This window comes from Saimiri boliviensis, chromosome 13, assembly GCF_048565385.1.
Source record: "Saimiri boliviensis isolate mSaiBol1 chromosome 13, mSaiBol1.pri, whole genome shotgun sequence".
Taxonomy (NCBI): Eukaryota; Metazoa; Chordata; class Mammalia; order Primates; family Cebidae; genus Saimiri; species Saimiri boliviensis.
The window spans coordinates 73,524,417-73,545,500 of record NC_133461.1 but is presented as its reverse complement, the minus strand read 5'-3'; the positions used below and the strand labels follow the sequence as shown (position 1 = coordinate 73,545,500).

Here is a 21,084-nt window from a genome sequence, read left to right as displayed (position 1 = left end):
CAAAATAGCACCCATTTTAATGTCAGAAAGATAAATACACGTTTTCTTCACTCATTTGCTTGGAGATACCCATATTAATTAAGCATTAAAGTTTACAATAGAAGTATTTGTGTTGATGTGAACCTGTAGTCGCAGCTACTCAGCAGGAGGATCACTTGAGCCCAGGAGGTCAAAGCTGCAAGTGAGCCATGATCATGCCACTGCACTCCAGCCTGGGCAGCCAAGCAAAACCCTGTAAAAAGAAGTGTTCCCCAGCCAAAGCCTTGCCGGCTTTGCCTTACATTTTGCTACTGTTGTGATTATCTATTGGTGTATCACAAACCATTCCAAAACCTAGGGTCTTCAAACAACCTTTTCTCCCTCCTGAGTCTCGAGACAGGCTGAGGCTCCGCAGTTCTCAGATGGGGTCCCCCATTTGGATGTGGTTAGGTTAGATGATGTGTGAGGTCAGAGTCATCTGAAGACTTGCTCTCCCATACACCTGGCGCCCTGGCTGGTATGGATGACACACCCAGGGCATGTCGGATGTTTCCACACAGCCTCATGCCACAACTTGTTTGGATTTTCTCACAAAATGACTAGATGAGTTAGTTATTCCACGCAACCAGCTTTTCCTATAGTAAGACTCCTAAGAGACCCAGGTGAATGCTTTGCAGCTTCTTATAATCAGCCTTGGGAGCCACACAGCATCACTTCTCTTATTTGTCAAAACTGTCACGGACAAGACCAGGTCCAGGTGCTTGACAATACACTGCAATTCTCAGTGGTAGAATGACCAGGTTACACAGCTGTCACTCTGGACTCCTAAGGAAAATGTCGGCTATGAGGATCATACTTCTGAGGTAAAATCTTTCCCCATTTTCTGATTTATATGTCAAGCACATTCACTGTGTACAACAGTCAGGTACATGACTTCAGTGTGAACAAAACCTGAGGTAGAAACTGCATGGAAATATAGTAACAACAACACTCATACTTCTTTTGGTAGGTATCTAACTGCATGTAACATAAGCTATAAACAAGTTATATATAAAAATGTTGGCCAGGCGCAGTTCCTCATGCCTGTAATTCCAGCACTTTGGGAGGCCAAGGCGGGAGTATCACAAGGTAAGGAGTTGGAGACCAGCCTGGCCAACATGGTGAAACCACATCTCTACTAAAAATACAAAAATCGGCCAGGCACGGTGGCTCAAGCCTGTAATCCCAGCACTTTGGGAGGCCGAGGCGGGTGGATCACAAGGTCGAGAGATCGAGACCATCCTGGTCAACATGGTGAAACCCCGTCTCTACTAAAGATACAAAAAATTAGCTGGGCATGGTGGCACGTGCCTGTAATCCCAGCTACTCAGGAGGCTGAGGCAGGAGAATTGCTTGAACCCAGGAGGCGGAGGTTGCGGTGAGCCGAGATCGCGCCATTGCACTCCAGCCTGGGTAACAAGGGCGAAACTCCGTCTCAAAAAAAAAAAAAAAAAAAATACAAAAATCGGCAGGGCACGGTCACACCTGTAATCCCAGCACTTTGGGAAGCCAAGGCGGGCGGGTCACGAGGTCAGGAGATTGAAACCATCCTGGCTAACATGATGAAACCCCGTCTCTACTAAAAATACAAAAAAATTAGCTGGGCATGGTGGCGCACGCCTGTAGTCCCAGCTACTCAGGAGGCTGAGGCAAGAGAATTGCTTGAACCCAGGAGGCAGAGATTGCAGTGAGCTGAGATCGTGCTACCACACTACAGCCTGGGTGACAGTGCGAGACTCCATCTCAAAAAAAAAAAAAAAATTAGCAGGACATGGTGGCGTGCTCACGTAATCCCAGCTGCTGAGGAGACTGAGGCAGGAGAATTACTTAAACCCAGGAGGTGGAGGTTGCAGTGAGCAGAGATCACACCATTGCACTCCAGCTCTGGGTGACAGAGCAAGACTCTGTCTTGTGGGGGAAAAAAAGTTTTTTATTAGATAATTGAAAGGCAAATATTTTCTTCCAGTCTGTTCCTTGACTTTCTACTACTGTGTCTTTCAAAGTGCAGAATTTCTTAATTTTCATAGTGGATCTAAGAAATCTTTTTCTAACCTAAGGTCACAAAGTTTTCCTTTTTTTTTTTAGAAGTTTCATAATGTTATATATCACGTTTAGGTTTGTTACTCATTTTGTCTTAATTTTGGTATATAGTATAAAATATGGGGGTTTTTTTTGTTTGTTTGTTTGAGCTAGAGTTTCACTCTTGTTACCCAGGCTGGAGTGCAATGGCACGATCTCGGCTCACCGCAACCTCTGCCTCCTGAGTTCAAGCAGTTCTCCTGCCTCAGCCTCCCAAGCAGCGGGGACTACAGGCACGAGCCACCATGCCCAGCTAATGTTTGTATTTTTAGTAGAGACGGGGTTTCACCTTGTTGACCAGGATGGTCTCGATCTCTTGACCTCGTGATCCACCCACCTGGGCCTCCCAAAGTGCTGGGATTATAGGTGTGAGCCACCGCGCCCGGCCTTATAGTATAAAATATGGATTGAAGTTACTTTTCTTTTTTGTTTGAGTGTGGATATATAAACTGTTCCAGTACCATTTGTTGAAAAGTGGAAATTTGTTCCACTGAACCGCATTGTACATGTTTGTTGGAAATCAGTTGAGTAAATGTTTCAGGCTGTTTCTTTCTGGATTCCTGTTTTGTTCTATTGATCTATTTTTGTATCTTGACACCAGTAACACCCTTGATTGTGGGAGGTTCACAAGAAGTGTTGAAGTCACATGGTGTCAGTCCCCCGATTTCTTTTCCTTTTCAAAGTTGTTATTTGGGTTCTTTGTCATATGAATTTTATTATCAGCTCATAAACTTTTTTTTTTTTTTTTAAAGATGGGGTTTCACCATGATGGCCAGGCTGGTCTTGAACTCCTGACCTCAGGTGATCCACCCACCTCGGCCTCCCGAAGTGCTAGGATTACAGGTGTGAGCCACAGCACCCGGCCCAGCTCATAAACTTCTATTTTATTTTATTTTATTTTTTTTTTTTTGCTGAGATAGAGTCTCACTCTGTCACTCAGGCTGGTGCAAGTGGTGCAATCTTGACTCACCGCAACTTCCACCTCCTGGGTTCAAACAATTCTCCTGCCTCAGCCTCCTGAGTAGCTGGGATTATAGGCATGTACCAACACGCTCAGCTAATTTTTGTATTTTTAGTAGAGACTGGGTTTCACCATGTTGGCCAATCTGGTCTGGAACTCCTGACCCCATGACCCACCCGCCTCGGCCTCCCGGAGTGCTGGGATTACAGGCATCAGCCACTACGCCCAGCCTCTATTTTTAAAAAGTTGGAATTTTGACTAGGATTGTGTTGAATCTATAGGTGAATTTGAAGAGAATTTATTATATTGAGTCTTTGTTTCATTTATTTAAGTTGCTTTAATTTCTCTCAGCATTTTTCAACGTGTAGGTCCTGGCCAGGCACAGTGGCTCACACCTGTAATCCCAGCACTTTGGGAGGTCGAGGCAGGCAGATCATGAGGTCAGGAAAATACAAAATTACAATTAGCCGGGCATGGTGGAGGGCACCTGTAATCCCAGCTACTTGGGAGGCTGAGGCAGGGGAATCACTTGAATCCGGAGGCAGAGGTTGCAGTGAGCCGAGACCACGCCATTGCACTCCGGCCTGGGCAACAGAGTGAGACTCTGTCTCAAAAACAAAAACAAAAATTAGTGGGGCATGGTGGCGGGTGCCTGTATTCCCAGATACTCAGGAGGTTGAGGCAGGAGAATCACTTGAACTAAGGAGGTGAAGGCAGAGATTGCACATTCGAGATTGCTTCACTGCACTCCAGTCTGGGCGACAAATCAAGACTCTGTCTCAAAAAAAAAATAGTCCTTCTTAACTTTTGTCAGTTTTATCCTGAACATTGTATATTTTACGATGCTGTCTTAAATGGTTTTTGTTTGTTGTTGTTGTTGTTGTTTTCTGAGACAGAGTCTTGCTCTGTCGCCCAGGCTGGAGTATAGCGGTGCAATCTCAGCTCACTGCAACCTCCGCCTCCCAGGTTCAAGTGATTCTCCTGTCTCAGCCTCCTAAGTAGCTAGTATTACAGGCATGTGCCACCACACCCAGCTAATTTTTGTATTTTTAGTAGAGACGGGGTTTCACCATGTTGGCCAGGCCAGTCTTGAACTCCTGACCTTATGATCCACCCGCCTCGGCCTCCCGAAATGCTGGGATTACAGGAGTGAGCCATCTTGTCCAGCCATAAATGGTTTTTTAAATTTCAGTTTCAGTTATTCTATGCTAACATACAATTAAAACAACTGTTGGGTTACTTAATTTCTCTATAGCTTTTTGCTTTCTATTTTACTGGTTTTCATTCTGATCTTTATTATTTCTTCAATGTAATTTGGTTCCATTTGCTTTTTTTTTTTTAAGACAGGGTCTCACTCTGTCACCCAAGCTGAGGACAGTGGTGTGATCATGGCTTACTAAAGCCTTGACCTCCTGGGCTTGAGTGATCCTCCCACCTCAGCCTCCCAAGGGGCTGGGACTACAGTCACATACCACCACAGCCAGATAATTTTGTATTTTTTGTAGAGACCAGTCCTCTTTGTTTTGCTGAGTTGGTCTTGAACTTTGGACTTAAGCGCTCTTCTCGCCTTAGCCTCCCAAAGTGCTGGGATTACAGGTCTGAGCCACCGTGCCAGGCCAAGCCCAGCACTTTAGGAGGCCAAGATGGAATGATCTCTTGAGTCCAAGAATTAGAGGCCAGCCTGGGCAACATAGTGAAAACCCCATCTCTGTACAAAATTTTAAAAACCAGGCATGATGGTGCATGCTTAGTCTCAGCTCTGGGAGGCTGAGCCAAGAGGATCACTTGAACCCGAGAGGCAGAGACTGCAGTGAGCCAAGATCACACCGGTGTACTCCAGCTTGAGTGACAGAGGGAGACCCTGCAAAAAAAAAAAAAAAAAAAAAGCTAGACGAGGGCAGGATAGGCTTCCAAGTTCATTCACATCACTGATATGTTCCTGCCACATTGGCCTCTCCATAGTGCAATTCACAACATGGCAATTTGCTTCCGTCAAAATGAGGTCTCCGAGAGACAGAAGGGCAGGAGCAGGGGGGCAAACATGGTGGAGGTCACAGTCTTGTAGTCTCAGAGTTGGCATGCCATCACTTTTGACTTTTTTTTCTCTTTTTTGAGACAGCGTCTCCATCACCCAGACGGGAGTGCAGGGCATGACTGTAGCTCCCTGCAGCCTCGAGCTCCTGGCCTCAACTGATCCTCCCACATCAGCCTCCCAAGTAGTTGGCACTAGAGTTGTAGCCACTTTTACCATATTCTATTCATTAGAAGCTGGTCATGAGGTCAGCCTGCACTCAAATGGAGGGGACTTTACAAGAATATGAACTCCAAGAGGTGGGCTCCTTAGGGACCGTCTGCGAGACTGCCTACTGCAGCTTCCATTGTGAATCTGCTGTCATCAGTAGGTTTCTTCTTTTGTTGTTGTTTTTTTGTTCTGTTTTGTTTTGTTTGTAACAGAGTCTTACTCTGTTGTCCAGGCTGGAATGCAGTGGTGTGATCTCAGCTCACTGTAACCTCCACCTCCTGGGTTCAAGCAATGCTCCTGCCTCAACCTCCCGAGTAGCTGGAATTACAAGCACCTGCCACTACACGCAGCTAATTTTTGTATTTTTAGTAGAGATGGGATTTCACCATAATGTCCAGGCTGGTCTCAAACTCCTGACCTCAGGTGATCTGCACGCCTTGGCCTTCCAAAGTGCTGGAATTACAAGCATAAGCCAACATGCCCAGCCAAGTTTGTTCTTCTATACCTAATATGTATTCTTCTTTATTGGATTTTAAGATTTTCTCTTTATCACTGCTTTTGAGCAATTTGATTTTGATTTGTCTTTTTTTTTTTTTTTTTTTTTTTTTGAGAAAGTATCACTCTGTTGCCTGGAGCCAAGCTTGAGTGCAGTGGCGCGATCTTGGCTCACTGCAGCCTCCACCTCCCAGGTTCAAGCAATTCTCCTGCACCAGCCTCCTGAGTAGCTGGGACTACAGGTGCGCATCACCATGCCCAGCTAATTTTTGTATTTTTTTAGTAGAGATGAAATTTCACTATGTTGGCCAGGATGGTCTCAATCTCTTCACCTTGTGATCCCGCCACCTTGGCCTCCCAAAGTGCTGGGATTAGAGGTGTGAGCCCCTGCCCCCGGCCCATGTATTATTATTATTATTTTTTTTTTAACATTTCTTGTGCTTGGGCTTCTTTGAGCTTTGTAGGTTCATATTTTTTCTCCAATTTGGAAAAACTGTAGCTATTATGTCTTCAAATATTTTGTCTATCCTTCTGCTTCTCTCTGAGAACTCTAGTTACACAGATATTAGTGAGCTAAGAGTGTCTGACAGCTCATGGATGTTCTGTGGATCTCTTTCCAGTCTTTTCTCTCATAATCCCAGCATTTTAGGAGAATTGCCTGAGATCAGGAGTTTGAGACCAGCCTGGGCCACATAGCAAGACCCAGTCTCAAAAAAAAAAAAAAAAAAAAATTAGTGGGGTTTGGTGGTGTGTACCTGTAGTCCCAACTTCTTTGGAGGCTTAGGTGGGAGGATTGCGTGGAACTAGGAGTTTGAACTCGCAAGGAGCTATGATCGCACCACTGTACTCCAGCCTAAGTGACAGAGCGAGATCTTGCCTCTAAAAAAAATTAATTAAAAATGTGCAGGCCAGCCGGGCGAGGTGGCTCAAGCCTGTAATCCCAGCACTTTGGGAGGCTGAGGCGGGTGAATCACAAGGTCAAAAGATCGAGACCATCCTGGTCAACATGGTGAAACCCCGTCTCTACTAAAGATACAAAAAATTTAGCTGGGCATGGTGGCACGTGCCTGTAATCCCAGCTACTCAGGAGGCTGAGGCAGGAGAATTGCTTGAACCCAGGAGGCAGAGGTTGCGGTGAGCCAAGATTGCGCCATTGCACTCCAGCCTGGGTAACAAGAGCGAAACTCCATCTCAAAAAAAAAAAAAAAAAAAAAAAAAAAATGTGCAGGCCATGGCTGGGCGTGGTGGCTTAAACCTCTAATCCCAGCACTTTGGGAGGCCAAGATGGGCGGATCACTTGAAGCCAGGAGTTTGAGACCAGCCTGGCCAACATGATGAAACCCTGTCCCTACTAAAAAAAAAAAAAATAGAAAAATTAGCCAGAAGTGGTGTTGCATGCCTGTGGTCCCAGCTAATTGGCAGGCTGAGGCAGGAGAATCACTTGAATCCAGGAGGCAGAGATTCAGTGAGTTGAGATCGTACCACTGCACTCCAGCCTGGGCAACAGAGCAAGATTCTGTCTAAAAGGAAACAAACAAACAAATAAACGTGCAGGCCATGATTTAGAGAGGCAGAGCACTATGGCCCCTCCTGAGTTGAGGAGGCAGCACTGGACATCTGAGGAAGCCAGTGTGGCTACATTTTACAGGGCAGGATACCTGAAGGAGACAGTTATAGAGAGAACTCTGAAGACTTGCTGAGGGTCGCCCTCAAGTAGTCAGTTGCATAATAAGCAGTGTATGTATTGTAGGAATAAACAAGGTTGGAGAAAGGATCACACAAAGAACTAGATGGGAGAATTCCTGAAGCTCACACACAGTCACAAATACTACCTGTTCAGAGGGATCACTGGAGCTCAGGAGTTCGAGGCTGCAATGAGCTATGATCATGTCACTGCACTCCAGCTGGGGTGACAAAGCAAGACTCTGTCTTTAAAACAACAACAGGCTGGGCGTGGTGGCTCACGCCTGTAATCCAAGCTTGCTTTTTTTTTTTTTGAGACGGAGTTTCGCTTTTGTTACCCAGGCAGGAGTGCAATGGCGCGATATCGACTCACCACAACCTCCGCCTCCTGGGTTCAGGCAATTCTCCTGCCTCAGCCTCCTGAGTAGCTGGAATTACAGGCACGCGCCACCATGCCCAGCTAATTTTTTGTATTTTTAGTAGAGACGGGGTTTCACCGTGTTGACCAGGATGGTCTTGATCTCTTGACTTTGTGATCCACCTGCCTCGGCCTCCCAAAGTGTTGGGATTACAGGCATGAGCCACCGCGCCTGGCCCTTTTTTTTTTTTTTTTTTTTGAGACGGAGTCTCACCTTGTCACCTAGACTATAGTGCAGTGGTGCAATCTTAGCTCACTGCAACCTCCGCCTCCTAGGTTCAAGCAATTCTTCTGCCTCAGCCTCCCAAGTAGTTGGGATTACAGGCACCTGCAACCATGCCCAGCTATTTTTTGTATTTTTAGTAGAAATGAGGTTTCACCATGTTGGCCAGGCTTGTCTCAAACTCTTGACCTCATGATCTACCTGCCTTGGGCTCCCAAAATGCTGGGATTATAGGCGTCAGCCACCAGGCCTGGCCAGCATTATTATTTTTTTAGATCCAGGGTCTCCCTCTGTTGCCCAGGCTGAGTGCAGGGGCACAATCACGGCTTACTGCAGCCTCAACTTCCTGGGCTCAGGTGATCCTCCCACCTCAGCCTCTTGAGTAGCTGGGACCACAGGCATGCACCACCATGTCCAGCTAATTATTTTTTTATTTTTTTTTTTTTTGGTAGCAATGGTGTTGCCTAGGCTGGTCTCAAACTCCTGGGCTCAAGGAATCCTCCCACCTTGACTTCCCAAAGTGCTGGGGTTACAGTTGTGAGCCTGTAACTGCTATATAACTATTAACTACTATATAAGGCACAGTATCTAAAAGAAATATCATGCACAATGTGCTTTATATAGTAGTTAATAACTATCATTAAAAACTATCTGTTTCTGTGGAGGAGACCAAGCTACACATCATGTTTGGCCAATATATTTCAACATTTGTCTCCAGAGTGTGCAGACAGAAAGAAGCAAGCTGGCTTCATAAAGCTAAAGTCACATTTCTTCCCTTTCAGAATTTCAAACCGCCTAGGCTGGGCACCATGGCTCACACCTGTAATCCCAGCACTTTGGGAGGCCAAGGAGGATGCATCATGAGGTTAGGATTCGAGACCAGCCTGACCAACATACTGAAACCCTGTCTCTACTAAAAATGCAAAAATTATCCTGGCATGGTGGTAGGCACCTGTAGTCCCAGCTACTTGGGAGGCTGAGGCAGGAGACTCACTTGAACCTGGGAGGCAGAGGTTGTGGTGAGCTTAGATCACTCCACTCCAGCCTGGAGCCTGGGCAATAGAGCAAGACTCCGTCTCAAAAAAAAAATTTTTTTTTCAAACAGCCTTTATGAAAAGTGAGTTATAGATTTTTTTTTTTTTTTTTTTTTTAGTAACAAAGAATTGTTTTTAGTGAAGCACAGCTTTTATGTGATTTTCTAGAAGAGTGATCACTTTCAAATCAAGCTAGCATAGAACCTTTACCTGGAGTACATTTGAAACTTGGAAACATAGAATTCCACGTTTCTCCCTGTGGTGATGATTTAGTGAACACCAGTGTCACCGTGATCCAAGGCAGAAAATGAAACATTGCAAGCACGCTGGAATCCCTACACATGTTCCTTCTCAACCATAGCCTCCTCTCCTCCCCTAGAGGTACCTACTAGTCTGAGTTCTGTGGTAACCGTTTCCTTTTTTTGTCTGGAGTTTTATCATTAAGTAAAAACAATAGGGTGTAATTTTGCCTGCTACTAAACTATATGTACATAGAATTATACACTGTGGTTTCTTTGGCTCAGCACTTTTGTTTATACAACTGTGGTACTGTGATATAATAAAGATGCACTTTGGTCTTTATCTCCAGCTCCTGGCCAGAGAGTCCATAATTCTTTTAATTTCCTAATTGATAAAGGTGAAAGGTGAAAGGTGAAAGAAGTGTCCTTTTTTTTTTTTTTGAGATGGAGTCTCGCTACGGTTTGAATATTTGATCCTCCAAATCTTATGTTGAAATGTAATTTCCAGTGTTGGAGGTGGGGCCTATGGGAGGTATTTGGGTCATCAGGATGGATTTCATGGATGGCTTGGTGCCATCCTCTCAGTAATAAGTGAGTTCTCACTCTTTTTCTTTTTCTTTTTTTTTTTTTTTTTTTGAGACAGAGTTTCACTCTGTCACCAGGCTGGAGTGCAGAGGCGCGATCTCGGCTCACTGCAACCTCCACCTCCCGGGCGATTCTCCTGTCTCAGCCTCCTGAGTAGCTGGGATTACAGGTGTGCACCAACATACCCAGCTAATTTTTGTATTTTTAGTAGAGACTGGGTTTCACCATGTTGACCAGGATGGTCTCAAGCTCTTGACCTCGTGATCCGCCTGCCTTGAGGCCAAGGCAGAGATTACAGGCGTTAGCTACTGCGCCTGGCCATGTTTTCCTTTATTTATATTTTTTTGAGACAGGCTCTCACTCTGCTGCGCAGGTTGGAGTGCAGCGGTGTGATCATGGCTCATTGTAGCCTTGACTTCCTGAGCTCAAGTGATCCCCTCACTTCAGCTTCTTGAGTACCTGGGATTACAGGCACATGTCACCACACCCAACTAATTTTTGTATTTTTTAAGAGATGAGTCTGGCTATGTTTTTTTTTTTTTTTTTTTTTTTGAGACGGAGTTTCACTCTTGTTACCCAGGCTGGAGTGCAATGGCGCGATCTCGGCTCACCGCAACCTCTGCCTCCTGGGTTCAGGCAATTCTCCTGCCTCAGCCTCCTGAGTAGCTGGGATTACAGGCACGCACCACCACGCCCAGCTAATTTTTTTGTATTTTTAGTAGAGATGGGGTTTCACCATGTTGACCAGGATGGTCTTCATCTCTTGACCTCATGATCCACCCACCTCAGCCTCCCAAAGTGCTGGGATTACAGGCTTGAGCCACCACGTCCGGCCCGGGTCTGGCTATGTTGATCTCAAACTCCTGGGGGCTGGTCTCAAATGATCCTCCTGCCTTGGCCTCCTAAAGTGCTGTGATGCATGGGTAGTTCAGTGGTAGAATTCTTGCCTGACAATGTGTTGCCAGTACTGTTGTTCATGTGTTCTGATGCATGTGAGTACACCATTTAAAAATATATATATATGCCTTAGTATTATTGCTGGATATCTTAGTCATTTTGTGTTACTATAATAGAATACTTGAGGCTGGTAATTTATAAAGAAAAGAGATTTATTGGGCTTATGATTCTGGAGGCTGAAAGACTCAAGATTGAGCAGCTTTACCTGATGAGGTCCTCAGGCAGCTTCAACTCATCAGGGAAAGAGAAGGGGAGTACTTTGTGTAAGAAGATCACATAGCAAGAGAAGAAGCAAGAGAGAGAAACTGAGGAAGACAGCTAGTCTATTCTGCAAGAGCAAGAACCTACTTATCCTTAAGGGAGGGCGTTAATCTAGTTATGAGGAATCTGCTCCCATGACTCAGACAGCTCCCACTAGGCCATGCCTGTCAACCCTGAATGAATTTTGATAGGGACAAAACATCCAAACCGCATAATGCCAACCTATTTTCCAAAGCTACTTGGAATTGCTAAGCTTTTCCATTTTTGCCAATGTAGTGAATGTGTGTAATATATAAAGATATATTTCTTCGTTTTTTTTTTTTTTTTTTTTGAGATGGAGTTTCGCTTTTGTCACCCACTCTGGATGCAATGGCACAGTATCAGCTCACTGCAACCTCTGCCTCCCAGATTCAAGCAATTCTTCTGCCTCAGCCTCCCAAGTAGCTGGGATTACAGGTGTATGCCATTATGCCCAGCTAATTTCTGTATTTTTAGTAGAGACAAGGTTTCACCATGTTAGCCAGGCTGGTCTCGAACTCCTGACATCAGGTGATCCACCTGTCTCAGACTCCCAAAGTGTTGGGATTACAGGGGTGAGCCAGCCTGTCTGGCCAAAGAGATTTCTAATTTGCATTTTCTTGATTACTGATGAGTCTGATCATCTCTTCATGCATTTATTTGCCATTCTAGGTTTTCTGTTTTGTGCAGAATCTTAAGCTTTTATGTTTTTACTTTCACATTGAAGTCTAGGAAGTATGACATAGGGATGCAATTTCTTTTTCTTTTTCTCTGTTAGTGCCTGATTGACCCAGCACCATTATTCAGAACACCATCCTTTTCTCAATCTTCTGCAATGAAGGCTTTGTCTAGTCTCAAGCATCCACATACGCATGGATCTGTTTGTGAGTTCTCTACTGTGTCCCATTATTTGGTTTATCTATTTCTGCACCAATACTATAGCCTCTTTGAACAAAAAGAGGATGATTTAATGCAATATATGGAGTGGAGAAACTCACAAAGGCCTGTCTGTTCAGGTTTTCCTTGGCCTCTCTGTGCAGTATTCCTCCCTGCGACCCCCAGTGGCATAAGAGCCCTCTAGAACTCGGGTTTATTTTCTTTACAGCCAGCTGTCACATAGAAAGTCATGGCCGGAGGAAGGTTAGAGTAGTATTTGCAGGTGCCATGGCTGGCTTTGGGGGAAAATGGTTCTGGTTTCTATGATCTGCAAGTGGGAAGAGGAATTCTAGCTGCTGTGGTTTGTCTCTGGAGGAGTGGTCACAGAGAGGAGGACAGGATAAGGTCAGAAAGAATGGGCTTCTGGGCCGGGCGCGGTGGCTCAAGCCTGTAATCCCAGCACTTTGGGAGGCCGAGGCGGGCGGATCACAAGGTCGAGAGATCGAGACCATCCTGGTCAACATGGTGAAACCCCGTCTCTACTAAAAATACAAAAAATTAGCTGGGCATGGTGGCTTGTGCCTGTAATCCCAGCTACTCAGGAGGCTGAGGCAGGAGAATTGCCTGAATCCAGGAGGCGGAGGTTGTGGTGAGCCGAGATCGCGCTATTGCACTCCAGCCCGGGTAACAAGAGCGAAACTCCGTCTCAAAAAAAAAAAAAAAAAAAAAAAGAATGGGCTTCTGAAGCTGATGCTTGACCTTCATTTGGGGTATTGTTTTCTGAGCCACAAAAGCATACATTCACATGACCCCTTGTTAATGAAAAGAGTCAAATTCTGGAAAATATTTGAAGAGATTTATTCTGAGCCAAATATGAATGATTCATGGCCTGTTATATAGCCCTCAAGAGATCCTGAGAACATCTGCCCAGGGTGGTTGGGGCATAGCTGGATTTTATACATTTTTGGGAGGCATGAGACTTCAGTCAAATACATGTAAGATACACATTGGTTTGTCTGGAAGGACAAGACAACTCAGAGTTGGGGAGGGGGTGCTTCTAGGCCTAGGTAGGTTTAAATATGTTCTGATTAGCAATTGGTTGAAAGTTATTATGAATAGAAAGAATATCCAGATTTGTGATAAGGGGTTGTGGAAACCAAGATTTTATTATGCAGATGAAGCCTCCAAGTAACAGGCTTCAGAGAGAATAGATTGTAAATGTTTCTTATCAGACTTAAGGTTGGCCTTGATGTTAGTGGCCTATACTACGCCCTTCTGTCATGGCCTCAACAAGTTTTTCAGGTTAACTTTGGAATGCCCTTGGCAGAGAGGAAGGGTCTATTCAGATGGTTTGGGTTCAGAATTTTATTTTTTTGGTTTATACCATTACATCTGAACATATATAAATACAAACACAAACTTCACCAAAAATTACTTTCTTTTTCTAATGGTGTGTGTGTTTGTTTTGAAACAGGGTCTCTGTCACTCAGGCTGGAGTGCAGTGGCATCTCAGCTCACTGCAGCCTCGAACTCCCATCTCAAGCGATCCTCCCACCTCAGCCTCCTGAGTAGCTGGAACCACAGGTGCCCACATGACGTCCTGCTAAGTTTTTGTATTTTTGGTAGAGAAAGGGTTGCATTATGATGCCCAGGCTGGTCTCAACTTCCCGGGTTCATGCGATCCTCCCGCCGCGGCCTCTGAGCGGCTGGGATCAGGCGTGAACCACCATGCCCGGCCTTTATATTTTGTTTCTGAAATGCTGAGATGGACTCCAAGGGCTGAGTGCTCAGTGAATGCCACCCTGAGCCGCAAGCTTCCGTCCATAAAGGCATCGCCCTCTTCCTGCTGGGGCCGCTAACAGCACTAATACGGTCCGAGTGACATCTGCAAAGCTCGGGAACCGCGACACTTGGGAAGACGGATGGGATCTTGGGGGCCCTCGGAAGAGCCGCGCACCCTCGCGGCGGACGCCGCCAGCACCCACACACTCCCACCCAGGCCCGGGCCGCCAGCCAGGACCCTCTAGCCAGCACCTCTATGGTTTTTAAAAAAAATAATAAAATAAAAATAAATAAACCCAGGAAACCGGAAGTTGCCCGCTTGGCGGGTAAGGGATGGGCGGGGCCTCAGAGGGGCGGGGCCTCCGTCACCACCTCCGCTGCGGACCGAGGCGAGATGGCGGCCACAGAGGGGGCCGGGGAGGCTGCGCAAGGCGGAGAGCCAGGGCAGCCGGAGCAGCCCCCGCCCCAGCCGCACCCACCGCCGCCCCACCAGCCACACGAGGAAGAGATGGCGGCCGAGGCCGGGGAAGCCGTGGCGTCTCCCATGGACGACGGGTTTCTGAGCCTGGACTCGCCCTCCTACGTCCTATACAGGTAACGCCCCCGCGGCGGCCGCGGCGCGGGATTCTCCCTGGAGGCCGTGCTGCCCCAAGGCTCGCGGCGCGCGCTCCTGGCCCCGGCGCGCCAGGCCGGAGTTCCCGCGGTGTCGCGTGGGCCAGTGCGGGGCGCTGGGCCGGGGCAGCAGCCGTGAGGTCGTCTCTTCCCAGGGCGGCGCCGGCGCGAGGCCGTGGGGACGCGGAACAGCGAGGTCTCGGCTTCCCGCCCGCTGTAAGCCGCGCGGAAACTGCTGCGCTCTGAATCGCACTCGTTCAGGTCTTCAGGCGTCACGAATCGTAAATACAAGAAATTTCCCGCTCTCTTCCACAGCCCAGAATGCTGTGCCGGTAACAAGCAGTGAATACCCAAGGGTTAGGGTGCAGTTCTGGTAGTCGGGCGGTAAGCCAGGGCCAGATTTGCTCACCCTAAAAACGAGGTGTGAGGGCTTCCCGTGGCTTGCTCTGCTTGGAGCACTGAGGCATTTTCAACCAATCCGTATTTTAGCGCCTCGTATCAGCCAGGCTAAAGGCTGAAAAGAGATTTGTTACTGAACCTCTCTTAAGCCTCCCTGCATCGCTTCGTACATAAAACAAGTGATGCGTACTGGGGACGCCCCTCGTCTTTGCTGACACCCAGTTTCATCAGTTCTTTGCTTTCAGATGGTAATGCTGATTCCCTAATTCCCTGTGAACCTGCAGAGATAATCGCCTTAGTTTTACTTCTGTAGTTCTAGATAAACCCATTCTATGGCTTGTTTACCTTGATTTTATGAATGAATAGAAGTCACTAACTAGAGTTTTATTTTTGGAGATAATGTTTTACTAATTTAAATTTGTAGCCCTATAACTCTCAAGTCAGCTCTCTGGATTGTGAAATACGCAGGTTCTCACATGACTGTGTGATTTCCTGGTGACTAAATGACAGCCTTACCTTTCCAGGCCACTCCCCAGGCTTTAGGTGTCACTCTCAGGTCTCGCTTCTCTTGTATTTGTCCTTGTATAATGAACACAGTTTCTAGCAGGGATGTCACAAAATATTTGCTGTCAATAGTTAATCATTATAGAGAAATAAAAAGTGAAAGGAAGGCCAAGGCGCTGGCTCATGTCTGTAATCCCAGCACTTTGGGAGGCTGAGGTGGGCTGATCATGTGAGATCAGGAGTTCGAGACTAGCCTCGCTAACATGGTGAAACCCCCTCTCTACTAAAAATATAAAAATTAGCCAGACATGGTGGCGGGCGCCTGTAATCCCAGCTAATCGGGAGGCTGAGGCAGGAGAATCGCTTGAACCCGGGAGGCGGAGGTTGCAGAAAGCCTGGATTGTGCCATTGCACTCCAGCCTGGATGTCTAGAGCGAGACTCCATCCCCCCCAGCCCCCCCCAAAAAAAGAAAAAAACGAAAGGAAAAGAATATAAGTGAACATGTTGAAGAGAAATTTGGTCACACTAGGTAGTTCACAAATTTCTATAATGCACTAATTGTTACTATACAGTTATTTTAGCATTGCTTATTAGCAGTCATTGAATGCTGCCTGTTTGCAGTAGATGTTTAAAGTGCTTAACATCTGTTAACTTACTTAATCCTCCAAAAAACCTTCTAAGGCTGGTTGGTAGTAATATTGCCCTCTTTTTATAAATGATGAAACTGAAGCCCAAAGAAGTTAAGTAACTTTAGGAAGGTCAAGGTCACACAGCTAGTAAGTGGTAGAGCCAGTGTTAGCAATTGTCAGAATCCAGAGCCTGCTTTCTTATTGATTACATGTTTGCTTTTTTTTTTTTTTGAGACGGAGTTTCACTCTTGTTACCCAGGCTGGAGTGCAATGGCACGACCTCGGCTCACCGCAAACTCCGCCTCCTGGGTTCAGGCAATTCTCCTGCCTCAGCCTCCTGAGTAGCTGGGATTATAGGCATGTGCCACCATGCCCAGCTAATTTTTTGTATTTTTAGTAGAGACGGGGTTTCACCATGTTGACCAGGATGGTCTCCATCTCTTGACCTTGTGATCCACCCGCCTCGGCCTCCCAAAGTGCTGGGATTACAGGCTTGAGCCACTGTGCCCGGCCCTACGTGCTTTCTTGTTAATTACTCTTGAGTAAATTAATGGTGACTGCTTATTAAAATATCAACTCCTAGTACTTTGTTACTCAAACTTTTTAAAAATGCTGACTGACTCAAAGAATCTTTTTTTTTTTTTTTTTTGAGACGGAGTTTCGCTCTTGTTACCCAGGCTGGAGTGCAATGGTGCGATCTCGGCTCACCGCAACCTCCGCCTCCTGGGTTCAGGCAATTCTCCTGCCTCAGCCTCCTGAGTAGCTGGGATTACAGGCACGAGCCACCATGCCCAGCTAATTTTTTGTATTTTTAGTAGAGACGGGGTTTCACCATGTTGATCAGGATGGTCTCGATCTCTCGACCTCGTGATCCACCCGCCTCGGCCTCCCAAAGTGCTGGGATTACAGGCCTGAGCCACCGCGCCCGGCCGACTCAAAGAATCTTAGTAGACCAATGAGTTAGATTGATTTCTAAGTTAAAAATACTGTGGGCCAGGCGCAGTGGATCACCTGAGGTCAGGAGTTTGAGACCAACTTGACCAACATGGTGAAACCCATCTCTACTAAAAATATAAAAAATTAGCTGTGCATGGGGCGGGCGCCTGTAATCCCAGCTGCTTGGGAGGTGGAGGCAGGAGAATCGCTTGAACCTGGGAGGTGGAAATTGCAGTGACCCGAGATCCGGCTACTGCATTCCAGCCTGGGTGACAGTGCAAGACTCTGTTTCAAAAAGAATAAAAACTAAAATAAATACTGTGTACTTGCTGCAAAAACATGTTTTCTACTTATAAAACTTTGAATTTGAAAACTCGATTAATGTTTCAGCATCTGGGGGTTATTTGTTTAATTTTACTTTAGTAGTTTAATGTATAAAGCATATTGGCAAAATTTGGTCATGGAGAATCCAACTATGATTACATTATGAGCCCTGTAAGTTACTAATATTAATGGAAGTGTAATCGTTGTCATTTTTAAAACACTGGAGTTCTTTTTTTTCTTCTGTATTTGAATGTAACCACTGGTTGGGGAATGTCTATTTTCAGGGACAGAGCAGAATGGGCTGACATAGATCCAGTGCCGCAGAACGATGGCCCCAATCCCGTGGTCCAGATCATTTATAGTGACAAATGTAAGTTTGTTTGAATTAGGAAAAGGTCTGTAAGTTAAACTTAGTAGCAGAATTGGAATTCACAACTATGTAGCAAGATAGATGACAGATTTTTGTCTAATAAAAATCTGAATGACTTAAGGTGAGTTAATTTTGTGCTTTTTTTGGCGATTTATCTTTATGATTAAAAGTTTTATTTTGCCCAAAGATTGGACATATTCTAAGTAATGAACAAGTAATGAATGTTACAGTATAATAGATAATAGCTACTATGTAATTGTGCTTTTTTTCCCTTTCCTGGAGACCCCACCGCCTGGGAGATTGTGCACATATAATACAATATAAATGACTTACTGTTCTTAGAATAAACTTTGGTTGCTGAAACATCAGCATTTAAAAATATATTTTGTCAGTGAAGTGTTAGGCTCAGTTTAATATCAAAACTGTTATTAAAATGAGTGGATATCAGAATGAGTGGATTTTTTTCTTTGATAAAGTATCATTCTTTTATAGTGAATGAAAATGTAAATTGAAGGTCATGCAAATGTTAATTGTTCGAGGAAAGGGAAAATGAATAAAATAGAATGACATTTTTGTAATTTTATATATATATATGTTCTTTCAGCTAAGGCTTTACTAAGATCATTCTTTTGCAAAAGCATTTTTTTTTCTGATAACAAAATGACAATAAAAAATGACAGTAAGATACAAGTGTGTGATGAGGAAAGACGTTCCTTCTTTGCTGCGTTTACTGCGAGAATGAAGACCATTCTCAGCAATCAGACTGTCGGCATTCCAGAAAATGTCGACATTACTCTGAAGGGACGCACAGTTATCATGAAGGGCCCCAGAGGAACCCTGCGGAGGGACTTCAGTCACATCAATGTAGAACTCAGTATTCTTGGAAAGAAAAAAAAGAGGCTCCGGGTTGACAAATGGTGGGGTAACCGAAAGGAACTGGCTACTGTTCGGACTATTTGTAGTCATGTACAGAACATGATCAAGGGTGTTACGCTGGGTTTCCGTTACAAGATGAGGTCTGTGTATGCTCACTTCCCCATCAATGTCATTATCCAGGAGAATGGGTCTCTTGTTGAAATCCGAAATTTCTTGGGTGAAAAATACATCCGCAGGGTTCGAATGAGACCAGGTGTTGCTTGTTCAGTATCTCAAGCCCAGAAAGATGATTTAATCCTTGAAGGAAATGACATTGAGCTTGTTTCAAATTCAGCGGCTTTGATTCAGCAAGCTACAACAGTTAAAAACAAGGATATCCGGAAATTTTTGGATGGTATCTATGTCTCTGAAAAAGGAACTGTTCAGCAGGCTGATGAGTAAGACCTTAGAGTTGTCCAGCTACAGAAACAAGATGCCTATCATACCTAAGACCTACTTGTGATACTTCAGTGATGCAATAAAAGACCTACTCATTTGGAAAAAAAAAAAGAAAAGACAATAAATGTTTAAAAAGGAATAATGAAACAGGTTTTCCTTATTAAGTATGCAAATATGCTACTAAATGATTAAGTGGAAGTAGCACAGAAATAGATTAATAAGGACTCTAGAAATAGGTCCCCACTCTATGAAAACTTAATTAACATATGATAAAAAGGATGTTTTATGCCTTTATGAAAAGGATGGATTAATCAAATAATGGTTTGGAATAGTTGGCTTTGCAATTAGATAAAAGCAGAATTGTATCCCTATCATTCTTAGGGTGAAGAAGGTATTTTTCGGCAAAATGTAAACCTCAGAATCGATTAAGGAAAAGATCAGAATATATAACCGCACTAAAATGCAAAAATCCCATACTTTGAAGGATATTATATGTGAAGAGACACTTCACAAAATATAAATATCTATAAAGTGATATTAACCTTACTAGTGATCAGAGGAAATATAAACCATAACTTTTTCAGATTCATAAGTACTTATAACAGAGATGTTGGAGGAAACATATAATCATATGTTTCCATTGGGGATAAATTAATAACCTTTTTTCAAGGTATAAAATTAACATTTTGGGCAGGATGTGGTGGCTTGCGCCTGTAATCCCAGCACTTAGAGAGGCCAAGGTGGGCATATCACCTGAGGTCAGATCACCTGAGGTAGGAGTTCCAGATTAGCCTGGCCAACATGGTGAAACCGCATCTCTACTAAAAATACAAAAATTAGCCAGATGTGGTGGCAGGAACCTGTAATCCCAGCTACTGAGGAGTCTGAGGCAGGAGAATCACTTGAACCCGAGAGGTGGAGGTTGCAGTGAGCTGACATTGTGCTCTAGTCTGGACGACAAGAGCAAAACTCTGTTTCAAAAAAAAAAAAAAAAAAGAAAAGAAAAATTAACATTTTGAATTCTTACATACACCATAGTTAAAACCATAAAATAAAAGTTTGGCCGGGCGCGGTGGCTCAAGCCTGTAATCCCAGCACTTTGGGAGGCCGAGGCGGGTGGATCACGAGGTCGAGCGATCGAGACCATCCTGGTCAACATGGTGAAACCCCGTCTCTACTAAAAACACAAAAAAGTAGCTGGGCATGGTGGCGCTTGCCTGTAATCCCAGCTAGTCAGGAGGCTGAGGCAGGAGAATTGCCTGAACCCAGGAGGCGGAGGTTGCGGTGAGCCGAGATCGTGCCATTGCACTCCAGCCTGGGTAACAAGAGCGAAACTCCGTCTCAAAAAAAAAAAAAAAAAAAAAGTTTGACCTGCGAACCATTTACAGACAAGTAGATCAATTTAAAACCACAGCAGAAGAAACCATGAACAAGTAGCAGTGTGAGAGAAGATATGTCATATAAAGCAGGATCCATATTAAAACTTGTAAATCATTTCTACAAAAGAATAAGGAGACAGAGTTTAATAAAAAAATGGACAAAGGGTATGAAGTGGCAATTCATAGAAAAGAAAATGCCATTGGCCAATAAAATAGGAAGAATCTCTTATCATTAGGAATGAAGGATAGACAGGTTGAAATGAGAATGCCATTTTTCACCTGTGATTTAAGTGGCAGAAATGAAAAATGTCTTATGATATTAGGTATTAAGATAGATTATTGTATGTATTAATGTAGCTCCGTACATTTCATATGGCAGTTTTCATATGTTTAGCCATTTTGGAAAGCAGTGTTGTTATATCTCTTAAAACTGGAATATGCGCCTGTCTTATAGCCCAGCAATGCTGCTTCTGATGTAATATTCTGGGTTCATTCTGGCACGTGGCGTGAGAAGATATGCGCAGGAGGGTACAAGGACAGACTTTGGAGCCAGACCATCTGGTTCAAATTCTAACTTCACATTTTACTGACTGTAATCTTGGACAAGTTATTTAACTCATATGTACCTCTGTTTCCACATGTGTAAAATGAGGATAATGGTACTAACTATAGATGTAGTAAATTATTCACATAAAATAATAGAATAGTGTCTGGCTCATAGTAAGCACTATATATGTTAGCTACT

General features: G+C 44.6%; 1 protein-coding gene and 1 pseudogene across 1 annotated transcript in view; both read left to right on the top strand.

Moving 5' to 3' along the window:
• Nucleotides 1-14,219: 14,219 nt before the first annotated feature.
• Nucleotides 14,220-21,084, top strand: part of FNTA (farnesyltransferase, CAAX box, subunit alpha) — a 46,729-nt gene continuing 39,864 nt past the window's right edge. The window contains exons 1-2 of the mRNA XM_010330226.3: nucleotides 14,220-14,465; nucleotides 17,561-17,646. Of these exons, the coding sequence (XP_010328528.2) occupies nucleotides 14,266-14,465; nucleotides 17,561-17,646 (286 nt within the window). The 5' untranslated portion in view covers nucleotides 14,220-14,265. The remainder of the gene's footprint in view (nucleotides 14,466-17,560; nucleotides 17,647-21,084) is intronic.
• LOC101041202 (large ribosomal subunit protein uL6 pseudogene) lies at nucleotides 17,665-20,352 on the top strand (annotated as a pseudogene).